The sequence below is a fragment of the Papaver somniferum genome, chromosome 3 (assembly GCF_003573695.1).
Source record: "Papaver somniferum cultivar HN1 chromosome 3, ASM357369v1, whole genome shotgun sequence".
Taxonomy (NCBI): domain Eukaryota; kingdom Viridiplantae; phylum Streptophyta; class Magnoliopsida; order Ranunculales; family Papaveraceae; genus Papaver; species Papaver somniferum.
In genome coordinates, this window is record NC_039360.1 from 27847759 (window position 1) to 27871275 (window position 23517).

General features: G+C 37.6%; 2 protein-coding genes and 1 long non-coding RNA gene across 3 annotated transcripts; 2 read left to right on the forward strand and 1 right to left on the reverse strand.

The window, feature by feature from the left end:
• The first annotated feature begins 8715 nt into the window (after positions 1-8715).
• On the forward strand, positions 8716-9329 carry LOC113359204 (succinate--CoA ligase [ADP-forming] subunit alpha-1, mitochondrial-like). The gene is made up of 3 exons (XM_026602877.1): positions 8716-8814; positions 8992-9081; positions 9144-9329. Exons 1-3 carry the CDS (start codon positions 8716-8718, stop codon positions 9327-9329), a joined length of 375 nt encoding a protein of 124 aa, XP_026458662.1.
• Positions 9330-18635: 9306 nt separating this feature from the next.
• Positions 18636-21194, forward strand: LOC113361071 (tryptophan aminotransferase-related protein 1-like). The gene is made up of 4 exons (XM_026604443.1): positions 18636-18799; positions 18943-19270; positions 20090-20373; positions 20467-21194. The coding sequence occupies exons 1-4, from the start codon at positions 18702-18704 to the stop codon at positions 20981-20983; spliced, it is 1227 nt and encodes a 408-aa protein (XP_026460228.1). The 5' UTR covers positions 18636-18701; the 3' UTR covers positions 20984-21194.
• A 330-nt stretch (positions 21195-21524) lies between these two features.
• On the reverse strand, positions 21525-22734 carry LOC113355661. Its single transcript, XR_003362513.1, has 3 exons — positions 22507-22734; positions 22046-22316; positions 21525-21907 (listed from the first exon to the last, which is right to left on the reverse strand). It is a non-coding gene; the product is annotated as an uncharacterized LOC113355661 (long non-coding RNA).
• Positions 22735-23517: the final 783 nt, after the last annotated feature.

The following is a 23517-nucleotide window of genomic DNA, read 5'->3' on the forward strand; positions in this document are numbered from 1 at the left end:
ACAGTATGTATTCAATCTGGACTAGGTTCCGGGGTTTTTCTGCATTTGCGGTTTCCTCATTAACAAGACTTCTGGTGTCTGTGTTATTTCTTTTCCGCATTATATTTGTTTATATAATAGAAATAATGCAGATTGTGCGTTTGATCTAACCAATTGGAAATCCGACATTTGGTTGTTGATTGATATTGATTGATCCTTGGACATTGGTCTTTGGTACCGTCCAAGTTATTCCTTGTATTTGATTAGTACTCACAGTTTTCGTTTGAGGAAATCAAATAAGGATAGAGATATAAACTCGTCGATATACTTTTAATTGACTGAGTCTTGTTGATTCTCTTAAAAGTATATTCGAGTTTGTCCATACATATTGCTAAGCGAAATATTGGGTGGTGTTGTTAGACCCCCGCTTTTTGAACTTGAATCTTAAATCAGGTTTTTCATCCAATGGTGAATATTGATGCTTTGTCACAATATTATCAAACCCTAATTTGAAGACTATATAAGGGAGAACTCTAGGAACTGAGAAACCTAATCCCCATACCTCTTGTGTTATACTAGTTGCGACTAGATTCGATTCTTCTTTAACCTATGTTTTTACTAAAACCATTGTAGGTTAACGACTTGAAGACTTCATTGAGATTCTGAAGCCAGACCCAAATATTTTCTTTGTAGTTGTGTGTTGTGATCTTACTTGTTCTATCGTATTGAGTACTATCTTCTCTAATATTTGCTCGAGATTTATCTCTAATAGGTAAGATATACAAAGTAATCACAAATCTCTGTCTCATTCTTTGTGATTCCACAATAACTTGTTCTACTACCATATAGTTAAGTTATTGTGAGGTGATTGATATTTCTAAATTTTTTTTCGGGAATATAAGATCTGATTATCAATTGGTTCCTATTCACCTTGATTTATCAAAAGACGGAACAAAAACTCCATAGGTATTTCTTTGGGAGACATATTTATCTATCAGAATAAACTTTTCTGTGGGAGACAGATTTGTTTATCAAGCTTTCGACTTTGGGTCGTAGAAACTATTAGTTGTGGGTGAGATCAGCTAAGGAAATCAAGTGCGTAGAATCCTATGGGATTTAGAGGCGTAGGGAACGCGACTTTATTTTAATCAGTGTGAGATTAGTTAGGGATCAACCACATTCCAGTCTGAATTTAACTTGTAGTAGGCTAGATTCTGTAGCGGCTCAATACGGTGAGGTGTTCAAATCTGGACTAAATCCCGGGGGTTTTTGCATTTGCGGTTTCCTCATTAACAAAACTTCTAGTGTCTGTGTTATTTATTTTCCGCATTATATTTGTTTATATAATAGAAATATCACAGGTTGTGAGTAGATCAATCAATTGGTAAATCCAACCTTTGGTTGTTGATTAAAATTGATTGACACTTGATTGGTCTTTGGTACCGTTCAAGTTCGTTTCACATGATAATCATGCTCACATATTTCTATATGTTCGATTGCAGATTGTGTTGATAAACAGAGATATAACTCTTGGATATATTTTCCTTGATTGAGTCTGACAATCTAGATGATTCTGTTGGAATTATATTGGAGTTAGCCCATACAGATTGCCTAATAAAATATTGGGTATGGTTGTTAGACCCTCGCTTTTTCATCTATGAAAATTCCTCTTGGTGTTATCGAGGATATTCTTATAGAGGTCGACAAGCTTATTTATCCAGCGGATTTTGTTATCCTAGATACCTAACATGTCCTTGACCCGGAGAATCATTTTGAGCCACATCCAATACAATCATTATCTATCAAAATAGTATCACGAATTTATCTTTTGGTAGTATGACTATTGAGCTGAATATTTTTAATATCAGTAAGCTATCATCTGAACTAGATGACTCGAGTATAGAATAAGTGAACATGAAAGGAACATTAGTTCCGAAGTCATTATCAATCACTTTGTTAGAAGATCTATTAGAGAAATTCCGAACCCATTTTAGGATTTATTTTGATGATGATAGTGTGATTAATGAGGTGAATTCTATGCTAGATTCCGTCCCTTTTATGGACACTAGTAATGAATCGAAACCTAAGTTCGGAACACTACCAGTTTCTAAGTCTACCCTAGTTTCTTCCTTAGAAAAAACTTTTAAGTTGGACTTAAACCACTACCAGATACCCAAAAGTATATGCGTTAAGGCTCGTCTGGGACTTTACCTATAATTGTAGCACCCGACTTGGATAGTGACCAGGAAAGTGGGCTAGTAACATCTTTCAAAACAACAAGGAAGCTTAAGTGTGGACCATAACAAACCTTACGGGTATAAGTCTGTTGATGGGGCAAAACGATTTGATAGTTTTTCAGGGAATGGAGAGAGGACGAGGCGGACGGAGGATCCTCGACCTAACCTCAAACAGATGCACTGCACGGGAGTACTTTGAGTTCGAGAGATCAATCTGTAGGACTCCAGCCTAAACCAAGATAATGGTCGTTCCAGAGTTAATTCGGTCACAAAGAGGGAAGAGGGTTGATCTGTAGGAGGGAAGCTTAGAAGTGTGTGAGATCAATAATTAAGGATCGTGAATTTGTTGTGGGTTTCTGCAAATGATGAACTGATGGGTTCGAATAAGTTCTGGTTGATTGAATTCTTAAGAGCGATTGCTCGGATCAGTAATTGGCGAATGTTGTCTTGTCTGTTTTTTTGTTCAATCGTTGATTCAGAGACTTATTTATATTGCTAGAATAGTAGACACATTGATCTCCAGTAAGTGTGACAGTTGCTCGAGTGAAAGAGCGGGAAAGTGGGAAATCGTGGTTTAACCAGTTCCAGGTCGTGCGGAGACTCGGTTGATTTTCCACCCACTACTTTGCTATCTTCCTCAACTGCTTGCACGACTTACTCACATTTCTCATCGTGGATGAACACAGGTGTTGTAGAACGCCACACCAAAACCCTAATTGATATCCCCCATGTGACTTGATTGATGTCTCACGAACGTGGAGTCTGCAAAGAAGATGTGTATTTGATTAGTCAGTTGTAGACTTGATTAGACGATGGGTCTAGGTTTTTTCAGTCGTGCATGATTGCTGAATGCTCTAGGATTCATGAATTCTCGAATGAATGAACGATGTTGATATTGCTCGTCTGAGAAAATATTGTCCGACGAGTTGTTGAATATTTGATAGTTGAATTAATGTTCGAGCATTAGTAAATGACTGAATATTGATAGTTGGATCAATATTCGAGTAACTGAGCAAGTATTGCTCACGTAAATTACTGAATGTTGATAGTTGAATCAATATTCGAACAATTGAGCAAGTATTGCTCATTCGATAAATTACTGAATATTGATAGCTGGATCAATATTCGAGCAATTGAGCAAGTATTGCTCATTCGATGAATTACTGAATATTGATAGCTGGATCAATATTCGAGCAATTGAGCAAGTATTGCTCTCTTGATAAATTATTGGTAGCGTGACCAAATAATTAAAATATATGTAAGGACCGAATATTGTATAACTAATCCAGATGTTGATTGCTGGATAAAATTATTAGTGTTTGAACTTGCTCAGAATTATGATTTGTGGAGCGTTTGTTCGAAACCCTAATTTTTTGATCAATTGATGATTTGTTGAAAATGAGTCACTGAGTGAAGGAGGGACCGACCACATGGGATGACGGTCGACCATGTAGCGCCCAAGTGCTCAAGTGAGCGTGCACCAAAGTCCTTTGTTGACCAGTTGGTGAAAGAACGATCAAACGCTGGTTTAATCATTTATTAGAATAGTGCTCGTGTGAGCGTTAGGTAATAAAACCTAGTTATGGAGAGATTAGGGACCGACCAAGAGGGCATGAAACTGGACCTTAGTAGTCGTGGGACCAGCTGACGGTCGTTTGAGCGAGTCCCAAGTTGGTTGGAAAGAGTTTGGACCCAATATGAGCAATTGATAGCAAATTAGGTCAAAATTATGAAGATGTGTGGGACCGGATCATTGTAAGCCTTAGGGACGTCCTTGCACGGTCAAGGAAGCATGCCCATGTCACCATATTATCAGTATCTCAGTCGTGAGAGTTTTGGTATTTTCTGGTGAGCGTTTGAGCAATATTTTGGATTTTCAGAAGAGTTTGATCTTGACTGAAACTCTCAATTTTGCTTGAATGAGCGAGCAGAACTTCGCTCGTGCGACCGATATTTTGAGAATATTAAAATAATAATGTTTTAATATTTCAAGTGAGTAGCCTAGTCGGTCAAGTGACCATTTGACTTTTTGGCCTTTCCAGGGTTTGAGCAATATTGGAGAAAATATTGAAAAACTAGGGTTTTCGCTCAAACGATGGAGTTCCATGAGATGATGGAAATAATAATAATATGATAAAATAAGGGATTGTGAAGGGTGGGACCGGCCACAGCTAGGGCATGGCCGTCCGGCTAGGTGGCCCGGGCCCGTGACACCTTTCCCTATTTTGTTCGATGAAAGTATGGAAAAACTAAGAGTTTCCTCAAACGAGAGAGTTTCAATCAAATGAGGGAGTTTGGTCAAATGAAGGAGTCTCCATGAGATGAGGGAAATAAATTAAAACAAAATAAAATAATGAGAGAGGGGACCGGCCACGGCGGTATGGCCAGTCGGTGGGCCCGGTCCCACGCCTCTTGCTTATTTTATTTAATATTATTTTCCTCATAAGTTGCTTGTTTGTCCATGTTTTCGATCGTTCGTTCGTTCGTTCGGGTGCTCGTTCGTGCATTATTGTCAAGTACACTTGCACCATTTTCTCGGGACTTACTCGACGGTGGCTCAGACTCCCGGACAGTGGATATTTATTACTAATTCATGGAATTCAGTCGGGAAGAATTCATGAAACGGAGCAATAAAATGGATTGATTATCTATTACTAATTCATGGAATTTAGTCGGGAATAAGCCATGAATCGGAGTAATGAGATAAAAATGGTTATCTATTACTAATCCATGGAATCATCCGGGGATCAGCCATGGAACGGAGTAATGAGATAAAATAGATTATTTTCTAGGAATTCAGTTGGCGAATGACACTAGAATAAATCTATTTGCAGAATCGAGATATGAGATAGTTGAAACATCATATTCATTCTGAGGGGTGTATAGTCAGGGAACAACGAACGACGTGACGTCCTGAAAGCGTCAAGCTCTCTAACAAACATTATGTCCAGAGAACCGCCCAATCATCAAGATTCTATACACGGTCTCTCTACGTAGTCAGGGAACAACGTGAAACGTGACGTCCTGAAGGCGTTAAGCTCTCTAACAAACATTATGTCTACAGAACCGGCCAATCATTTTGTAGAGGTGGGTGTCTCTACGTAGTCAGGGAACAACGTGTAACATGATGTCATGAAGGCGTTAAGCTCTCTAACAAACATTATATCTAGGGAACCGCTCAATCATTTAAGATTCTACGTAGAGGTAATGATGAAATGTGTGAAGCATCGAATGCTCAGCCGGGGAGGCCTTTCGAGAAACATATTCATCATAGTTCTGAGAGGAACGTTCGCTCATTCAGAGATCGTGAAACAGTTCACGGATCATAAAATATGAACTGTCACATACATTCCTGAGTCAGGAACATGCAATGTCATGATTTTACGATTTTAGCCCTTGTTGAAAATCCACTATCTACAAAGTCATATTGTTAATTTGAATGCACCAGATCTATTTATAGAGTGACACCAAACCTTCTAGGGAGATGCAACGTCGACTTAACCTTAATATGAAAGAACTAGTTCGAACCGAAGTTTTTAAGTTCTTAGATGTAGGCATTATCTACCTCATTTCAGACAATAAGTGGGTCATCTTCGTTCAGGTTGTTCCCAAGAAATCAGGTATCATTGTAGTACATAATGATAATAATGAGTTAATCCTAACCCGAGTGACCACATGATGGCGTGTCTGTATTGACTATAGGAAATTGAATAAGGTCACTAGGAAGGATTACTTTCCACTTCCCTTTATCGACCAAATGCTAGATAGATTATCAAGATATAGTCACTATTGCTTTTTAGATGGCTACTCTGGTTATAATCAGATTGTTATTTCCCCATAAGACCAAGAGAAAACCACTTTTACCCGTATCTTTGGTACCTTCGCGTATACACGCATGCCTTTCAGATTGTATAATGCTCATGCGACCTTTCAGCATTATATGACGAGTATATTTTCTGAACAAGTTGGCCTATTGTCAATCATTTGCATTGTTCAGACGATTTCATTTTCTCCATCTAAGTTATCTAATGTGTGTGATTTATTTTAGATTATCAGATTCCATAACAAAAATGGGCTGTGTATGTGAAAGATTTCCATTTATTTTTTGTTGGATCCGGTGACTAAATTTTTTTGACTAAAGATTTCCATTCATGGTAGAAGAGAAACATAGTATTCAAATATGATTGTTTGGCATAAGTCAAGTTTGCCGTCCAATGATGGTGAATTTGTTGGCATTCATGACCTGATCTGCCTTCCAGTGAACGAGGGAGGACTGAGTCGATAGATGTCTCATATGTACGATACGTTGAGTGGTGTTTATCTTATTATTTATCTACATATCGCTCAGGACTACAGTTTCCATGTTGATATTCAGAATGTTGCTTCACAGAAGTGGTTCATTTACCAAATGGGAACTCAAGTTAGAAAACGCTACTGCTTCAAAAGTCAGGAAATTATCGTTAAAACTGTTTTGCTTTTTAGTCTTCCAAGAGAGAGCTCTTATTTGAGGCAGTTAAAGAAAACAATTTTATATGATTCAAATGGATAATGAGAAGATGAGACCGGGGAACGTCATGTCCGTGCATATCATACTACAAAGAGAAGTAGATTACTAGAAGAGAATACATAATCTACGGAATATGCTTCTGACTATGATTCTAAAATAAATCGGTATGCCTGACCAGGTGATATTAGCTGTCTTTCTTAACTAACAATGTTAATATACCGCGTTTTGTTTGATAAAACACTTTGTAAAAGTGATATGAAACGTGTCATTTATTTCTATTCTTTCTTTCTCTCTCTCGCTACTAATTTGCTTTGTTAAAATGTATATGGAGTGCCTTCTGAAGCTGCACATGAAGAGAGCCAACAGTATCTTTTTTTTTTTTGCAGTATAAAATATATATATTCTCAAGGTACGATAAAATCTCTGTTTTAGAATATTATTAGGATCTTATAAAATTATTATTATATGGAGTTTATTTTTATATAGAGGTAAATTTTACAAGGAAATTTTAACAAACTGCCACACTTGCAAATCCCGATTCAAGAAACTGCCACCGTTTTTTTCAGAGTTTATTTAATGCCACAACCGTTAGCACTAACGCCTTGGATCCACATGATTGGTCAAAATTTTTTGATTTTGTCAAGATTACTTACACGTGTCTTATATGGACGAATCAAGATGTCGTGCACGAGATTATTACACGTAGCACAGGCTAAATGACTACTTTATCCTTCGTGGGATTGAAAACAATTTGTATCGTTTCATTTTTCTTCTAGGGTTTGAGTCAGTTTTCAGCGGGATTTTTCTTAGGTTTAGTGTCTGAGTAAAGGGTTTTAGTAAAGATCGAGATTCAGAACAAGAAGGGGAAGGACAAGAAGCAGATATGGTATGATTGCAAACCCTAATTTCGTTTTTCTGGGTTGAATTAGGGGTCGAGAAGAAGGGATCTATTTCTTCCCCAATTCTTTCCCCTCTTACGCATGTCTCTCTGCTGCTGTTATAGATCGATGAAGGAGGCAGATGGGGTTGTTACAGGATTGAGTTTGAGAACAACACAACATGTTATACATGGGGCTTGGATTAAAACACGGTTTTGAGTTCAAAAAGATAATTGAATCTGATTCTGTTGTTGAAGAAATGGAACTGAGATTCCAAGTTTACAAGGAATTGGAGAGATGGGTTATGTTGGAAGCAACAGATCATGTGTGAGAACACGGCAAAGCTTGAGTTGGCATCTGAATTTGATGAGAATATGGAGAAGATGAGTCTGCTGTTGATGAATTGGCAGAATTAGGTTATGTGAAGCTCAAGGGTTCGAACTGAGTGAAAATTGGATGGATGGAGGATGAGAAATAATGGGTTTTGGCTTGGGATTGAACTGAAACAAGAGAGAATGATGAACTCAGATGAAGATTTTTCTATACATGGAAGAGGGATGGAGTATGTGCTGGTGAAGGGTGGTTGTCTTATTGAGCAGCAGGAACAGTTAGATGCATGTGTTAGGAATTATAGGGATTTGAATGAGCTAATGGGTTTATGAATTGTTGGCTGGGTGAACTGATGCTGTTGGTATGAACTGGTGAATGGTTTCGAGCTGAGTTTGTGTGGTGATGTTGGTAGAATGGATGCAACAGTACTGCAATGGAGTGTTGGTCTTGGATTGTGTTGTCTGCTATTCAAATGGGTTTGTCTCGGACTGGGGTTTTGTTTGTGTTGCTGAGGAGATGAATCTGGAATTCAAGAGCATGTTGCAGATGACGGCAGTTAATAGAGGGCTTGAGACTGAAATAGTGCAGGTGGTACAAGTTGATACTGCATTTGGGAGACAATGTTGCTGCTGCTTCTGCCATTCTGATGTTGTGAGCTGTAAGCTGAAGGGTTTGGCGACTACTGGCGAAGCAAGGGAATAAAGATGGTGAAATGTTGTTGCTCCTTGAGTTCAAGATTGCAGGAGGTGGCAGCTGATGTTGGTTGTTGATGCAAAGAAAGCTAATGCAAGAGCAGAATAAGCTACAGGTTGTTGTTGTTGGAATTGGGGTTTGTTGCAGTTGGTCAGATGGAATTGAAGTGATGCTAGTGATGCAGAGAAGGGTACCAAGTGGTTGGTTCTGACAAATGCAATCCTATTCAGAACATGTGTAATATAGTATATCCTAATTGATAGTTCATTTTGATAGTACCCGGAGGTTGTTGCTTCATTTTTATTGTTTAATTCATAAATTGTGTCATGTTGTTGAGTGGAACTGATTTGTGTTATCTATGATACAGGAAAGTGGAACTGAGAAGCCAATAGTAGCATTCATTGCCGGTCTTACATCTCCACCCGGTCGTCGTATGGGTCATGCTGGAGATATGCCTGTTAGCTATAGATGAATTTCACTAAAAACGATAAGCTTTAACATAATCATGCATTTTTCGAGTTTGCATTATACGACTCTAATTTTGTTGTTGTTGCAAATGCAGCTATTGTGTCAGGAGGAAAGGGTACTGCCCAGGACAAAATCAAGACCCTGAGGGCAGCTGGGGTTACCGTGGTCGAGTCTCCAGCTAAGATTGGTGTTGCCATGCTAGAATGTTTCAAGCAGCGAGGCCTCTTGAAGGATTAGGTTCTGCACCCAATCTCTTTTTTCTTGTTACTACGGGGTGTACGGATTTCACAGAATTCTGGAAGCAGTTTTTGTTTTGTGAATTTGCTTTGTCAATAATTGGAGTTGGTTTTGTAAACACACCTAGCGACAGTCCTTCAATTGCAAGCCTTTTCTGGAGGAAATTATACCATTTTTCATTTTTAGTATAGATTGTTTCTCTTAGATTGATCCCACATGTATTCCGACCGTTAGCAAATCTTGCACGTTTTTCTCACGTGCACCGAGTCGCGAGTTAACTCACTACTCTATAGCCGGTTAACTCAATCCCAGTTAACTGATTAACTCAATCCTTGTTAACTGATTCAGGGGCTTCTATGTAATTTTGTACGGGTTATTTAATGCCACGTATGCACTAACAGAGACTAACAGCCGTTAACCGTTATCTCAAAAAAACGGGATGAAAAAAGTCAAGAGTATGGCATTTAATAAACTCTGAAAAAAACGGTGGCATTTTCAGAAACTGCATATTGGAAGTGTGGCACTTTATTAAAATCCCCATTTTACAAAGATTAATTCAAATTGAGACCAGAATTTTTTATTCATTTATGAAATTTATTCCGTTATAGAATATTCTTTTACAGAGGTTTTAATGTTAATTCTATAACTTCGAGTATACAGATCATTTTCAATTTTCTTTTTGTATATTCTGTCTAAGTTCTCCTTTTGGGGTGATACCATAAGCACTGTCGCTGCCATCATGTCCATTTTCTCGAAGTTTTTTTTTTAGGTTTGTTGATAGACCTTGTATCTAACAAATAAATTAAGGCTTGAACATGGGATTCCTCTTACATTAAAGGAAGTGACTCATCATCAGTTCACGAACCATCTACCTCAATCCAGGTTAGTTTAAATTTTTGGTTTCTAATCTTGTAGTGTTGCTTCACTTGTTGGGTACATAATACTTGCATCTCTTTTCCTTTGTATTCTAGGGATCATCACCTTTGGAAGGAATTAAGCACAAAATACTTGCAAAGCACACATGTTCATCACCACAACCAGAGAAACAATCTTATGTACCACAATTTGACAATCAAAGTATGATGGAATGCATGTCAAGTCTCTTTCAAGTGCATTCAATTTCAAGAAACATTCTGTTGGAAATAAACACAAAAACAAAGTAGAAGCAGAAGACTTGAAACAAAAGAGCTATGTATGGATGCAAGCAAAATAGCTATGTGGTTTAGGACATTTGCTTTATTACAAAATTCAATGTTATGGTGGATAATTGGTTTACTACAAATAAGGTATTTTTTTGACAATATTTCTCCTGGTATTGGGAATGCAAAGACAAAAATCTCCATAATGGTACAGACTATGAAGTGAGATTAAAAGGATTTATGAATGGTTCTACTTACTTCTCCAATGGCATGTGTGTGGAGATAAATGTCAAAATCCACCTAGGATGCACATCCGTTTTCTCTAAAATCATTTTCCAACCCGGATGTCATAAATCAATGTATGCATGACTTTAGGTAGAAAATGTTAAGGGGAATGTCTAGTTTCCCACATTCCCCTTAACATTGCCTACCATCCTAGTCAGCTTTTTTAATTAAAAAATATATTTTATTTACTAAAATTAATTTTAACACAATAAATAATCATTTTTAGATCTAATAAAATCTTAAAATTACTAAACATAAAATCTACATTTAATAAGAAAATGATCACAAACAACACCATTGGAAATGAATAACTTTTTTCACCTAAACTTAAGGAAAACTTGGAATAAAGATGTCTTGTTTGTGTTGCCACGTAGGAAATACATACAACAACCATTGGAGAAGCTCTTATTACGTATGATCTTAACATTATGAAGTTATTTGTTGTTATTAAAATATATGGCATCCAACTCAAAACCAATTGGCAATGAGTGGAGTGGCCCTTAGGATTATAAACTGCAGGATCTTAGATAACATAGACAATATGGGACCACTAATCTCAACATGCCCCCTCATGTGTAGCCTTATTGGATCTAACACGTGGACAATAAATCGGGTGACGCATGTTGGGTCTAAAACGTGGACAATAAATCGGGTGACACGGAGTAAAGGTGAGGTCAAATATCTCAACACAAATAGACTGCTCTGATACCATGATTGATTATGGGCATCCAACTCAAATCCAATTGGTAATGACTGGAGTGGCCCTAAGAATTGTAAACCGCGGGATCTTAGATAACCCAGACAATATGAGGCTAATAATCTCAACAGATATTTGTTATAGGAAGACGAAGTTTGTCAGAGCAATTGAATGTACTTTCTTTCCATCTTCCAAATGAGACACAACTACCTTGCTATGCTTTGACGAGGCATCAACGGATAACCCTGGTATCTCTGGCTACAAATTTATTATTAGATATCATTCGGGTCATTCTGTTGCTGTTGAATGTGGTTGAATTGGTGTCTCCAAAAATTTCACAGTTAGAAGTTATGCTAACTATATGTGCTCTTGAATGGGCTGCGAAGCGCCATAAACACCAAGTAATTGTCAATACTGATTCTATTGTTGCAATGTCTGTTTTACGAAGCAGAGATTTTTGTGGTTCGTTTGGAATAGATGGAAGCTCATTCGTAGACAGTTAAAAAAAGATTCACTTTAATCACGTCTATATGGAAGTAAATTTCTTGGCCGATTTCTTTGGGAAGAAGGGGGTTCATTTACCAAGAGGTCAAGCAATCAAATTTTCTACTCAACCGAAATCTATGCATGGAATGGAATTTGTAGACATTCCATGTTACAGATTTGATTGATGGTCCCATTTACCTTTGTGAAAACTACAGGGAGACCCGTTCTCCCAGACTTTTCTACTATGAAACCCATGCTCAGAAAAACACAGGCGCGCACCCATTTTCTGGAAGAAAATTATTCTCAAACCCATAATTTCTGAAATTATGTTTCGGTCTTTTTTCTTCTTCTTCTTCTTCTCAGATTCGTATCTCCCTACAGCTTTCTTTCATATCTATCGACGGAGTCCAAAATCTCGATTGAGATTAGAAATTGCAGCAACCAAGTTGGGTCCGTTTGTCAACTGGATTGGGTGTATTCAAGGGTTCGTTTGTGATTCGAATCATCTACAGTTGAGGTAATGTTTGAGAGGAAGAAGTTAGGGTCTGATCTGTTGGGTTCTTATTCTTCAGTTTACTGTTGTTTTCTCTTTGTAGATTCATAAGAGAAGCCCTAACTTCAACAACTAAAGAGGAAGAAAAGATGAAACCCTAGCTTCTATATTCAATTAGGTTCCTATTCTTCCTTCACGAAGTCAATTTTCATCTGTTCTGTCGATTCAGGTCTAGTATTTCCTCAATTCGAAAGATTTGGATTTTTCCATGTTTAAGAAAGATAACTGAATTTTAATTGAATTTCCACTTTTAATATTTTTTTTTGTTCGAATTTCATGGCTTGTATGTATTCTTTTTTCCATGGGTGTACTCGTGACATTTGTTTTTTAAGTTTAGTCTAATACATCTCCTTGTAGTGTTCTATTTTCAAATGTTATTGTTTTGAATGTGTTGTATCTGGATGCTCACCTCGTTCCTCGTTTCTTTTTATGCTTTCTATATAGATCAGAATCTTAGTACTGGAGTTGGTTTAATTTTTCTTGCTAATGCAAGGTACTTCTAGGGTTCCGAAACCATCCCCGATCACAACATTAGATGCTCAACAGGCTGAAGCTAAATGATCTTCTTGCAAGAATCATATGCGCTAGAGAGATTTGGTCAAGGCTAAACAACAAGAACATAACCAGCTGCAGCTGCTTGACCGCACCGTTTCCTTGCTAGTTTGTTGTGCGTTTTTGGGATGAGTACAAGGGTTGTTTGCAGCGGATGTGGCGTTAATTAAAAGCCAGTAGGGTGAGCTAACTTGGGTACCAATTTGTTTCGGCATCGGATAGAGTTTGGGTCCTTGAAAATAGCTAAGAAAGAGTGTAGCTTCCGTCAGTTTTATGAGATGAATGGATGCAGATTGGTGGTGTTTAGTGTTGCATAACTTGTTATGCAGCTATGAAAATGGATGCATAACCTGTTATGCATCTACAAAATTTGTTGCATAACTTGTTATGCAGTCCAGAAAACGGTTGCATAGCACGTTATGCATCAACTTTTTCGTCACTATTGAAACCAACAAAAACAAAGACTGCACAACTTGTCATGCACCTACAATAATATCTGCATAACATGTTATGCAGTCGTGAAAATTGATGCATAACCTGTTATGCATCCGAAAATATGGCTGCATAATGCATTATGCATAGAGAAATTTGTTGCACAATCTTTTATGCATCGAGAAAATAGATGCATAACCTGTTATGCATCCGAAAATACGTTTGCATAATGCATTATGCATCAATTTTTATGTACGCACTAAAATCAACCAAAACAATGGCTACATAACTTGTTATAGATGCATAACTTTGTTATGCAGTCGAGAAAATGGTTGCATAATTCGTTATGCGTCTGCAGAATGTGTTATGCATCTTTTTTGGTGGCTGCATAATGGTTATGTAGTCAGTCTTCGAAATTTTGCCTAAAATGATGATCACCTCCGATTTTTTCGTGAAAAACAAAAATTTAATATTGTTGTTTGTACTCGTTGGGTAGCTCTCTTAAAAATATTTCCAACGATATAAAATTTGTAAAATTCAAAGGCGCGGATTTTTAGATATGTTATATCCAAGTTGCGTTGCCAATTATACCCCTGATGCATAACCCGTCATGCGGATGCATAATCCGTCATGCATACACTTTTAATAATTTCATATAATTATGGGTGTCACGGTACCTAAAATTAATTGTGTGTCTGAAAATGAGAATATTTTTTTTTGGGTCTCCCCCTAATTTCCCCTTTACCTTTTAGCTGACTGTATTTTTGTTTTCAATTGTGGGCTTGAGTTTAGTTCGCTTTCTTGCCTCTTTGGGCTTGGTGGGCTTTGTATTTTGGTCTGTTTTTTTGTTGCTGTGTCGAGTGCCTTTGTATCTCCTTTTTGATTAATAGAACTTATAGAAGTTTCTGTGTTCTTTTTTTTCTTTTTAAAAAAAGAGTTGAAACACACAAAAAAAAAAAAAGTAGTAGAAGTAGAGGAGTTGAAGCATTTAAATAACTGCGAATTAGGGCCAGCATAAAGTGATATATGCTCCATCCCATGCACGGATGGATCAGCTTACAGACAACATCTCGATGGAAAAAAGCATGATGCTTGTCTAAAAAGCCCTTAATAAGGCAAATGAAGTTGGAACTGAAAAATCCTGCACCTCTTTTGAACAATTCGTGTTCATGTCAAATTTGTCAAATACATACACTAGGCTTTTTGATTCCTGGACTTTGCTTCCTGCTTCTCATCCATCCCACTCCTATAATGCCATTCATGAATGAGAAACCACTCCATTTTCTCTCCTTTGTTTTTTGCAGCCTTGCCACACCCTCCCTTGTAGTGCAGAGTTAACCAGTTTTGTTTTTGTTTTGACAAAACTAGTGACAAAACCCCTAGATGAACAAACTAGTGATAAGAAAAAACCGATCATATTATTTCTATCAAATAAAAACTGTTTCAAATAAAACTGGGACAAAAACCCCAAGTCAAATGATAATGAGCAAATTGAACTTTTTTTATTTTAAAAAAACCCAAATGTACCCTTTCATCTTTTCTTCTTCTTCTTTGATTTCTTTTTTCTTTTTTCTTCCTACTTCTTATCCCACCACCATCATCACCAGCAACAACAATGGATCTCCACGAACACCAACAACAATTTTATTCTCCCCCGACACACCACTTCCCTGTAATTCCCTGTAAATTTAGTTTGTTCATTGAGAAACGGTTGTTGTTATTAAAGCCGAGAGATCTAAATCGAGAAATTCTTTTCTCAATCGTTCATTTCAAGTCCCTAAAACTGAGAAAGGAAGAAACAGCAGCTGCCGCTGTTATCACGTGAAATTAGATCGAGACAGAGATGAAGAAGCAGAAAAGAACGGCGCTGATTCAAGAGATGAAGAATTCGAGAGACGTTTTCTCTCAATCATTAGTTCATTCATTTCCCTAAAACTGAGAAAAGAAGAAGCAGCAGATGCCGTTGTTTTATCACCTGAAATTGAGAGTAAATCTCGTTGCTGTTGATCGAGAAATAGATCGAGAATTGGGAGATGTGAAAAGGGTAAGATAGATATGATGGATTTGAAACAGATTTAAGATGAGTTGAATCTGAGATTGCAAGAAATTGGATCTGCATCTCGTCTGGGGTTGATTCAGAAATTGAAACTCAGAGTTGAGTTAGATTGATGTGAAGATGTGAATTAGGTTGTTGCTGGTGAAATTGAGGTTTTGACGATGGAAATTGGTTAGGGTTTGGTTTCTGCTGCTCCTGTAGATATCTGAGATGAATGGAGAAAAAGATGGGGATTGGAGGAATTTATGGTTGAGAGAAGGCTTACAAGGAAGAAGTAGAAGAACTGAAGTTGTAGCTGGTGGTGATGATGAAGTTACAGAACCAGTTGCTGCTACCACGACGAATTTGATATGAAATCGAGGTCTTGTTGTGATGAATTTATGAACAGGTTTTTCCTGAAATCGAAGTATGGAAGAGGATGATGATTGAATTGAAGTGGGGGTTTCTATAACTGAAGAATTATGTGATGTATGTGAACTGATGGTGCTATGGGTTAGGCTCTTGGATAGAGTTGTCATAGAGAAGATTCAGTTGATGGAGGATTTAGAGATGGTTTTGGTGCAATGGAGTTGGGGAATGGCAGAAGCTTGAATATGAGATGTTGCAATGAGTAAGTTGTGGATGTTGTGCAATGATTTTGTGGTTGATGTGTGATTGTTAACAGGTTTTTGAGGCAGCAAAGAGATGCAGGTGGAAGTGGCCTGAGTTTGAAATGCAATTGGTGTTGTATATGAATGAATTGCAGGTTACCTGAGCAGCTGCAGGTGGTATATGCAAATGGGGTTGTGCAGGCGACTGAAATGGTGTTGGTCTGTGTTGCAGACAAGGAAATGGAATAGAAGATGGCAGTGTTGGTTTGATGGACAAAGGCTGTGACTGAAGAAAGAAATAAATTGAATTGATGGCCTGGTGGTTGAAAGAATAGAATGAGGTTGTTGATACAATGATGTTGGCTTGAATGAATGATTGAGAAGATTCACAAATAGATGAATGCTAGGAAAAGCAGGAAAGTATTGTGGAGTTGTGGATTATAGGGTTGGAATTGGAAGTGCAGGTTAAGATGCAAAGAATAGGGCCTGGTGGATAGTGCAGCTGGAGTTGAAGCAATTGAAGGTGGATAGTGCAGCTGGGTTTTTCCTGAAAGTAGAGCTGTTTTTATGTAGAGCTGTGTTACAAGAGATGATGCTGTAAACTAGAGAAGAAATGAAGCTTAAATGAAGTGCATCTACTGATGAATTCTGATGAAACCAATTATGGTTTCATCGTATTTATGATGAAACCATAATCGGTTTCATCGTATTTATGATGAAACCATAATCGGTTTTATCGTATTTATGATGAAACCAAAATTGGTTTCATCTAATTTTTGGTCAGTGATGGTGGTGGTCGTCGGCGGGTGTTGGCGATGTTGTTGGTTTTAGTCGGTGGTGGTCGGCGGTGGTCGGCAGTGGTGGTGCTGGCAGTTGATAATATGTGTTTGTAGCATAGATCATGGATCTGTGTTGTTGTGATGTTGATGTATCCAAGACAACTGCAACATAAGATCCTTGTTGAATTTTTCTTGTAGTTGAATTCTGATAAAACCAATTAGGGCTTCATCTTATTTTATGATGAAACCAAAATCGGTTTCATCGGATTTGTGATGTAACCAAAATCGGTTTCATCTAAATTGTGGTCAGTAGTGGTGGTGGTCGGTGGCGGCGGTGGTGGTCGGAGGTGGCGGTGTTGGTCGGTAGCGGCGGTGGTGGTCGGCGGCGGCGGTGACGGTCGGAGGTGGCGGTGGCGGTCGGAGGCGCCGACGACGGTGGTGGTCGGTGGCGGTGGTAGAAGGTGGCGTTGCTTGTTGGTGGTGACAATATAATAAGAATTGAAGTGGGATTGATTTTTGTTTTTGTTGGGGTGATTTAAACTAAGAGGGTAATATAGACCTATTATATTAAATGAGGTTTTTGTGAACAATTTGTTTTGTTGGAGTTTTTGTGTACGGATAGTAGGGGTGTAAATTGGGTCGGGCCGGGCAGCCCGACCTATTTATTAAATGGGACGGTATAGGACGGGCCGGAACATCTCTTATCCATGAAATTAAAAGGGCCGGGCGGGCAGGGTTATTTATCTACAGTTAGTACCCATGGCCTACCCAAGCCTGTTTTGTAATTTGGGATCGGGCGGGTAGGGTCGGGAGGGCCTTGAATATTACAAACAAATATATATATTATACATATATATTGTTAAAAATAAAAAGAAAGTAGTAATAATACACAAGTTTTACTTAAAATTAATAATCAAATGCGAGAATTGAGATGGGAATAAGATAAACCAAACTTCCTATAATTTTTCCTAAATTGAATCATCAGAAAAGGAAACTTCCTTAGATTTTGCTCAATATTTTCTGTATATGGTTAACAAAATTAGACTCCAATGGAATACAAGTTAAGAAATACATATGAAAACTATGAGGGTTGACTGTATTAAGTATATGTACCAAGTATATTCTAGGATAAAACAAATGAGAACAGTCAATTAGGCTAGGTAAATAGATAATACTAGCGGGCTAACATGGCGGGTAGCATTGACGGGATAATAGGGAGGGTATTGGGCCGGGCAAGAAAATTTGAGTTGTGGCATGTGCCCGCCCTCTTATTTAAATGGGCTAGGTCGGGCCAGCCCGTAAAGGACCACGGTCACCCATGGGCTATCATGGGACAGGGCGGACGGTATTGGGCCTCGGGCTGCCGGGCAAAATTTACATCCTTAATGGATAATGACACCTTTGAGGTTTTAACTCGCGGACCGTTGTTTTGATTTATAAAAAGCGATATTAAATGCATTTTAAAAATAGTAAAACACAATTAATAGTAAGAAAACAAAGAACGTTAAATACGGTCTAAGTAACGTGTATCTGAGAAGATTAGGTTAGGTTAAGTAGTGACACAGTATGGAGATTACAGATTAGAAAGAGTAAGTAAGAGAAAATATAGCCGGTTTCATAGGTGAAAAGAATATTTCCTATCCTCCTTAATTACAAACACTGAACTTATCACAAAAATCTTCCCCTATAAATATATATCTCCATTAGACTGTTTTTTTGTACTTAGAAATTATTATTATTCAAAACCCTAAACAAAGAAACTTTTTTTCTTCTTGTTAGTGCTTCAGAGAAAATTCTGTCAAAATGTGTCCCGCCAATATGGTTTCAACTGATGAGAAAAAACAAGATTCATCAATCAAGAAACAACAACAACAACCATTGCAGATTATCAATCTCGATCAGTAAGTCATCTAAAGAATTATATTTCCGTTGTTATTTTCGTTAACAAGTGATTCACCAGAAAGAATGGTTTTGATTATCATCGATATCTTCTATGTTTTGATTATCATCGGTATTTTTTTTATTGTTTTTATCGTTTTTGTAGGGGTGATCCAACAATGTTCGTTGAATATTGGAAAAAAGCAGGAGAAAAAAGTAATATAATGATACCAGGATGGCATAATTTGAGTTATTTTCCAAATAACAATGGTGGTAATGTTTGTTGGTTTTTAGAAAAAGAGTTCAGTGATGAAGTTAAGAAACTGCATGAGTCAGTTGGTAATGCTATTACAAAAGATCGTTATATTGTTGTTGGTACTGGCTCAACCCAATTGTATCAAGCTGCACTTTTTGCTCTTACTTCTACTGATGATAATGATGATGATTCTTCCTCCAAGCCTATGGATGTTGTCTCCGCTGTACCTTATTATTCGGTACGTACGGTTTATCATTAAAGATGGTGTTCGTTAAATTCTCGGTTGCTGTATGATAATTCGTCCATTGTGTATGTATGCCTTCAATTTCAATTACTACTAGCTAGATTCTAAGTATCAAAGAGATCCTGCCACCTTTAATGCTTCAAATGTTAGGATTCTGCACGGTTTATCGTTATCGTTTCAACGGTTTATCGTTAAAGATTTTGTTCGTTAATTCTTGATTGATGTTTGATAATTCATCCATTGTGTATACATTCAATTTCAATTACTACTAGCCAAATATTAAGTATCAAAGAGATCCTACCACCTTTAATGCTTCAAATGTTAGGATTCTGCAAGGTTCAGTGCATATCCATTTTTGGTATATCCGTATATGGATGCAATATGTCATTACCTGAAAGCGCAACGCCTTTTTTAGGCCGATATGGTTCCTGTACATGTCTCACGTCTGTCAACTGGAGGTATTTTTTTTCATACAGTATGCCGCTGCAGTTCTAAGGGCAGGCTCCCTGAGTATTGCAGCAGGCTGATTGGTGCTTGCAGCAGGTGATTTTGGATGAAGTGGACCTGGTCACTAATGTGGGGCACAAGTTAATCACGTGCTGAGCATGTGCAGTCTGATGCTAATAATAGGATCAGCAAAATTAAACTTGAATCAATCATATAAAACCATGTGGTTTGCCAGTAACATGTTTTATGTTTGTATAATTGTCTACTTCACCGTGATCTATTGCGCATCAAGTTCTTCAACTGTCGTCTATACAAATGATTGGACGTTCTTTGTTCATTGGATTAATCTGTTGTTTATAATTGCAGTCATATCCAGCGGTGACGGATCTTCTAAAGTCAAGGCTATACAAATGGGGTGGTGATGCTTACAAATTTGAAGACAAGAATGAACCGTACATTGAAATTGTTTGTAGTCCTAATAATCCAGATGGGCATACCATGGAACCAGTGGTGAACGGAAACGGAGGGAAATTGATCTATGATCTCGCATATTATTGGCCTCAATATACTCCTATTACTAAACCAGCTGACCATGATATCATGCTGTTTACTGTCTCTAAAAGTACGGGTCATGCCGGCACGCGTGTCGGGTACGTAAAGACTCCCTCTACGTCCATTGGCTATCTTTTTAAGACTGCTAGCGAATCTAGTCTCTTACGCGTGTATATGTTTTCTTTTAATAGGTGGGCAATTGTGAAGGATGAAAAGATAGCAAGAAAAATGACCAAGTTCATCGAGCTCAGTACAATTGGAGTCTCCAAGGACTCGCAATATCGAGCTGCAACGATCATGAGAGCTGTGACGGAGAGTGGGCAATCAATATCTTTACAGCTTGCTGGCAATTTCTTTGAGTTCGGTAAGACAATCATGATAGATAGGTGGGAGAGGTTACGGAAGGTCGCAGCTGAAAATGGAGTTTTTTCCTTGCCTAAGTACCCGAAGCAGTACTGCAACTACTTTGGAGAAATAAGGGAAGCCCATCCAGGTTTTGCATGGTTAAAATGTAACCTTGAAAATGTAGAAGATTGTGAAAGCCTTATCAAGGGAAATCTAAAGATTTTAGTAAGAGGAGGGAAGAACTTTGGGATGGATAACAAGAAGTATGTTAGGATTAGTCTGCTTGATCAAGAAGACAAGTTCCAGATTTTATTAGATAGGTTGGCTACCGTCTCATCGGCATCAACTAAAATCAAAGCATGATCCTAGTCTGCCGCAGAGATTAGCTGGATACTCCTAGAGACAAAAAGCTGGATGCTCCCAGAGGTCTTGATATTAATTCAGGCAGGCCTCATGGGGAGGAGAGGATTACTCTCAACTTAATAATATTGCATGAATATAGACTACTTTGTTTTCGTCATTGTTGTTGGATTAGGATCTTGTAATACTTAAATGAAAATCTAATGTCATTTTGAGCAGAAATTTCTTCAAAGATATTTTCATGGCAAGAATAGAAGAATCAAACAAGATAGATGGTAGTCTTCTAAACAAAGATTTGTATGCACATAAATCGAACCAAACCAATTAAAATGCTTGGAGGGAACCACAGAGATGGTTAATAATTTCATAGGAAATATATATGATCAAGAACAAGGGGAAGTCATCGGATGATGATAACAGTGACCTGAGTTTGAAACTCGTTAGCATGAATTTCTTTCAAAAAAAGAAAAAGTCTGTTTATTTAATCATGCTCAGAATTTGTGTTTGTTCCAACATAGAACACACAGCATTTCCCAATTCAGAATTTCAGAGACGCAAATTTTTTGTTTTAGATAATAGAATTTTATTCCAAAGAAGAGAGTTTACATACATGGGTCTTTTTCTAAATCTCCAGTAAGGAAATTTAGCCAAGGTATAGCTACAGAGTTTATCTCCCTTTTAACAAGAACATGAGGCCAATTTTCAAAGGTTTTTAACAGGAAAAGACAATCCTGAACCACATAGTTTGTGGTCCAGCTGATGTCGTTTAAGTTATCATAATAAATACATTTTTATTATCATCCTCGAAAATCAAATTCCGTATTCCTTGCTCATTAGCCCATTTGATGGATTCCAGTGCAGCAAGTGCTTCTCCCTGCTCCTGGTTGACTACTTAGATCCTTTCTCCTTTAGCTCCTTCAAATTTCCCTGCACAATTCCTCAGAATTAGACCAAGTCCACTTGGAATACAATCATTTATGAAAGACACATCAAAGTTTATTTTCACAAAATAATTATTGTGAGGAGGGCTGCATCTGATCTCTTCGGTATCTCTATTAACATTACCTGTATGTTGCCGTGTTGGTAAGATTGAGGTTTCACAATCATTGTTGTAAAGAGGAAATGAATTCCTGTATGAATTCAGAGACACACATTGATATACCGGATAAGAACACATCATGCTTAGTCATCTTAAAATTGGAGGCTCGACAAGGTTGCCAAAAAGTAACCACCACAGATAGCACCAGTGCTGGAATCCACCCAGGAAACAGTACCGCATTTGAAATAATCACCAATCATACAAGTGTCACCAGGCTTGCCTATGTAAATTAAGTCGCTGCCATAAAACATAAGGTAAAATGAGCCTCCACAGGAAAACCAGAAACACAGACAAGCATACCAACTGTATGTGTTCAACTAATAATCGATTTTGTTTACAAAATAATTAAAAAAAAAAAAAAAAAAATAAAAAAAAAAAAAAAAAAAAACAGTCGACTTAAACCTCCAAGAAGGTATAACATATTCACCTGAAAATTCCAACCTTCTGTTTGCTTTTGTCAATCAGCATACCAGCATCGCTGCAACTCGTGTTTATTTGTACCCATCATAGTAAAAATTTTCAATAAGCAAGGCAATACCATATTCATCTAGGGCTGCATATGGGACGGGACGGTACGGGTTTTTGCCTAGCTCAGTACCTGTACCTCCCTATGACCGGTACCTGTACAATACGGTACGGGACCTGTACCTGTTTAATTCGGGACGGGACGGGACGAAACCAGTTCTTTACCTGTAGCATATCTGCATACTGATTACTGCATATGTAAAAAAAAAAAAAACAAGAAAGCAAAGCAAAGCAAAAAATCTTGAAAGTTCTAAATTTAAAAACTTTAACTGTTAAGACTTGAGCGTGTTAAGACCTGAATTCATACATACTTTAAGAAAAATCTTTAAACTTCTAAGTTCAACAACATCAAATGTTTAAGAGTTCAAGTAGAAAAAACAGAAAGCAAAGCAAAAAAAATAGCATTTCGGCAGTTCGGCTTTGGCAATTGACCACTTTCATAAGTTTGGAGCGACAAAAAACGAACTCCAACTCCAAGCATCAAGCATCCAAGACCGCTGACAGTTGAACCACACCCAAGATGTCTGCAACAATAATTTATATTTCAGTTTATGCATAAAAGGCATGAGTTGAAATCTAACAACAGGCACAGATAACCAACAATCTCTGTTAAAGGACAATAATAAAAAAAAAATACATTGACATTCTAAGCTTTATCAGGTGTGAATGTGGGTCTTTGATTGTCAGCAAATAACATAAGACATGGAGAGTAAGACTTAAAACCCAATGGTAATGTTCTTGTTCAGAAAGAACAGGGAGTAATCAGCAAGGTATTATCGAACAAACACATGAACACTGAAATAGTAATCAAACAAAGAAAAGTTTATATTACCTTCCTCATCCTTGGAGTTATCATCTGGTACATAATCAGCTAAAAGATCAAGATCAATGGGTTTGCTTAACCAGCTTTGAC

Bases quoted from the DNA above. Each gene is read 5' to 3' on its own strand.
- LOC113359204 (XM_026602877.1), top strand. From the start codon at position 8,716: ATGCAAGAGCAGAATAAGCTACAGGTTGTTGTTGTTGGAATTGGGGTT. The intron at 8,815-8,991 runs GTACCAAGTGGT...TCTATGATACAG, and splicing joins TGCTAGTGATGCAGAGAAGG to GAAAGTGGAACTGAGAAGCC. The intron at 9,082-9,143 runs GTTAGCTATAGA...GCATTTTTCGAG, and splicing joins GTCATGCTGGAGATATGCCT to TTTGCATTATACGACTCTAA.
- LOC113361071 (XM_026604443.1), top strand. From the start codon at position 18,702: ATGTGTCCCGCCAATATGGTTTCAACTGATGAGAAAAAACAAGATTCA. The intron at 18,800-18,942 runs GTAAGTCATCTA...TCGTTTTTGTAG, and splicing joins CAGATTATCAATCTCGATCA to GGGTGATCCAACAATGTTCG. The intron at 19,271-20,089 runs GTACGTACGGTT...TTATAATTGCAG, and splicing joins CCGCTGTACCTTATTATTCG to TCATATCCAGCGGTGACGGA.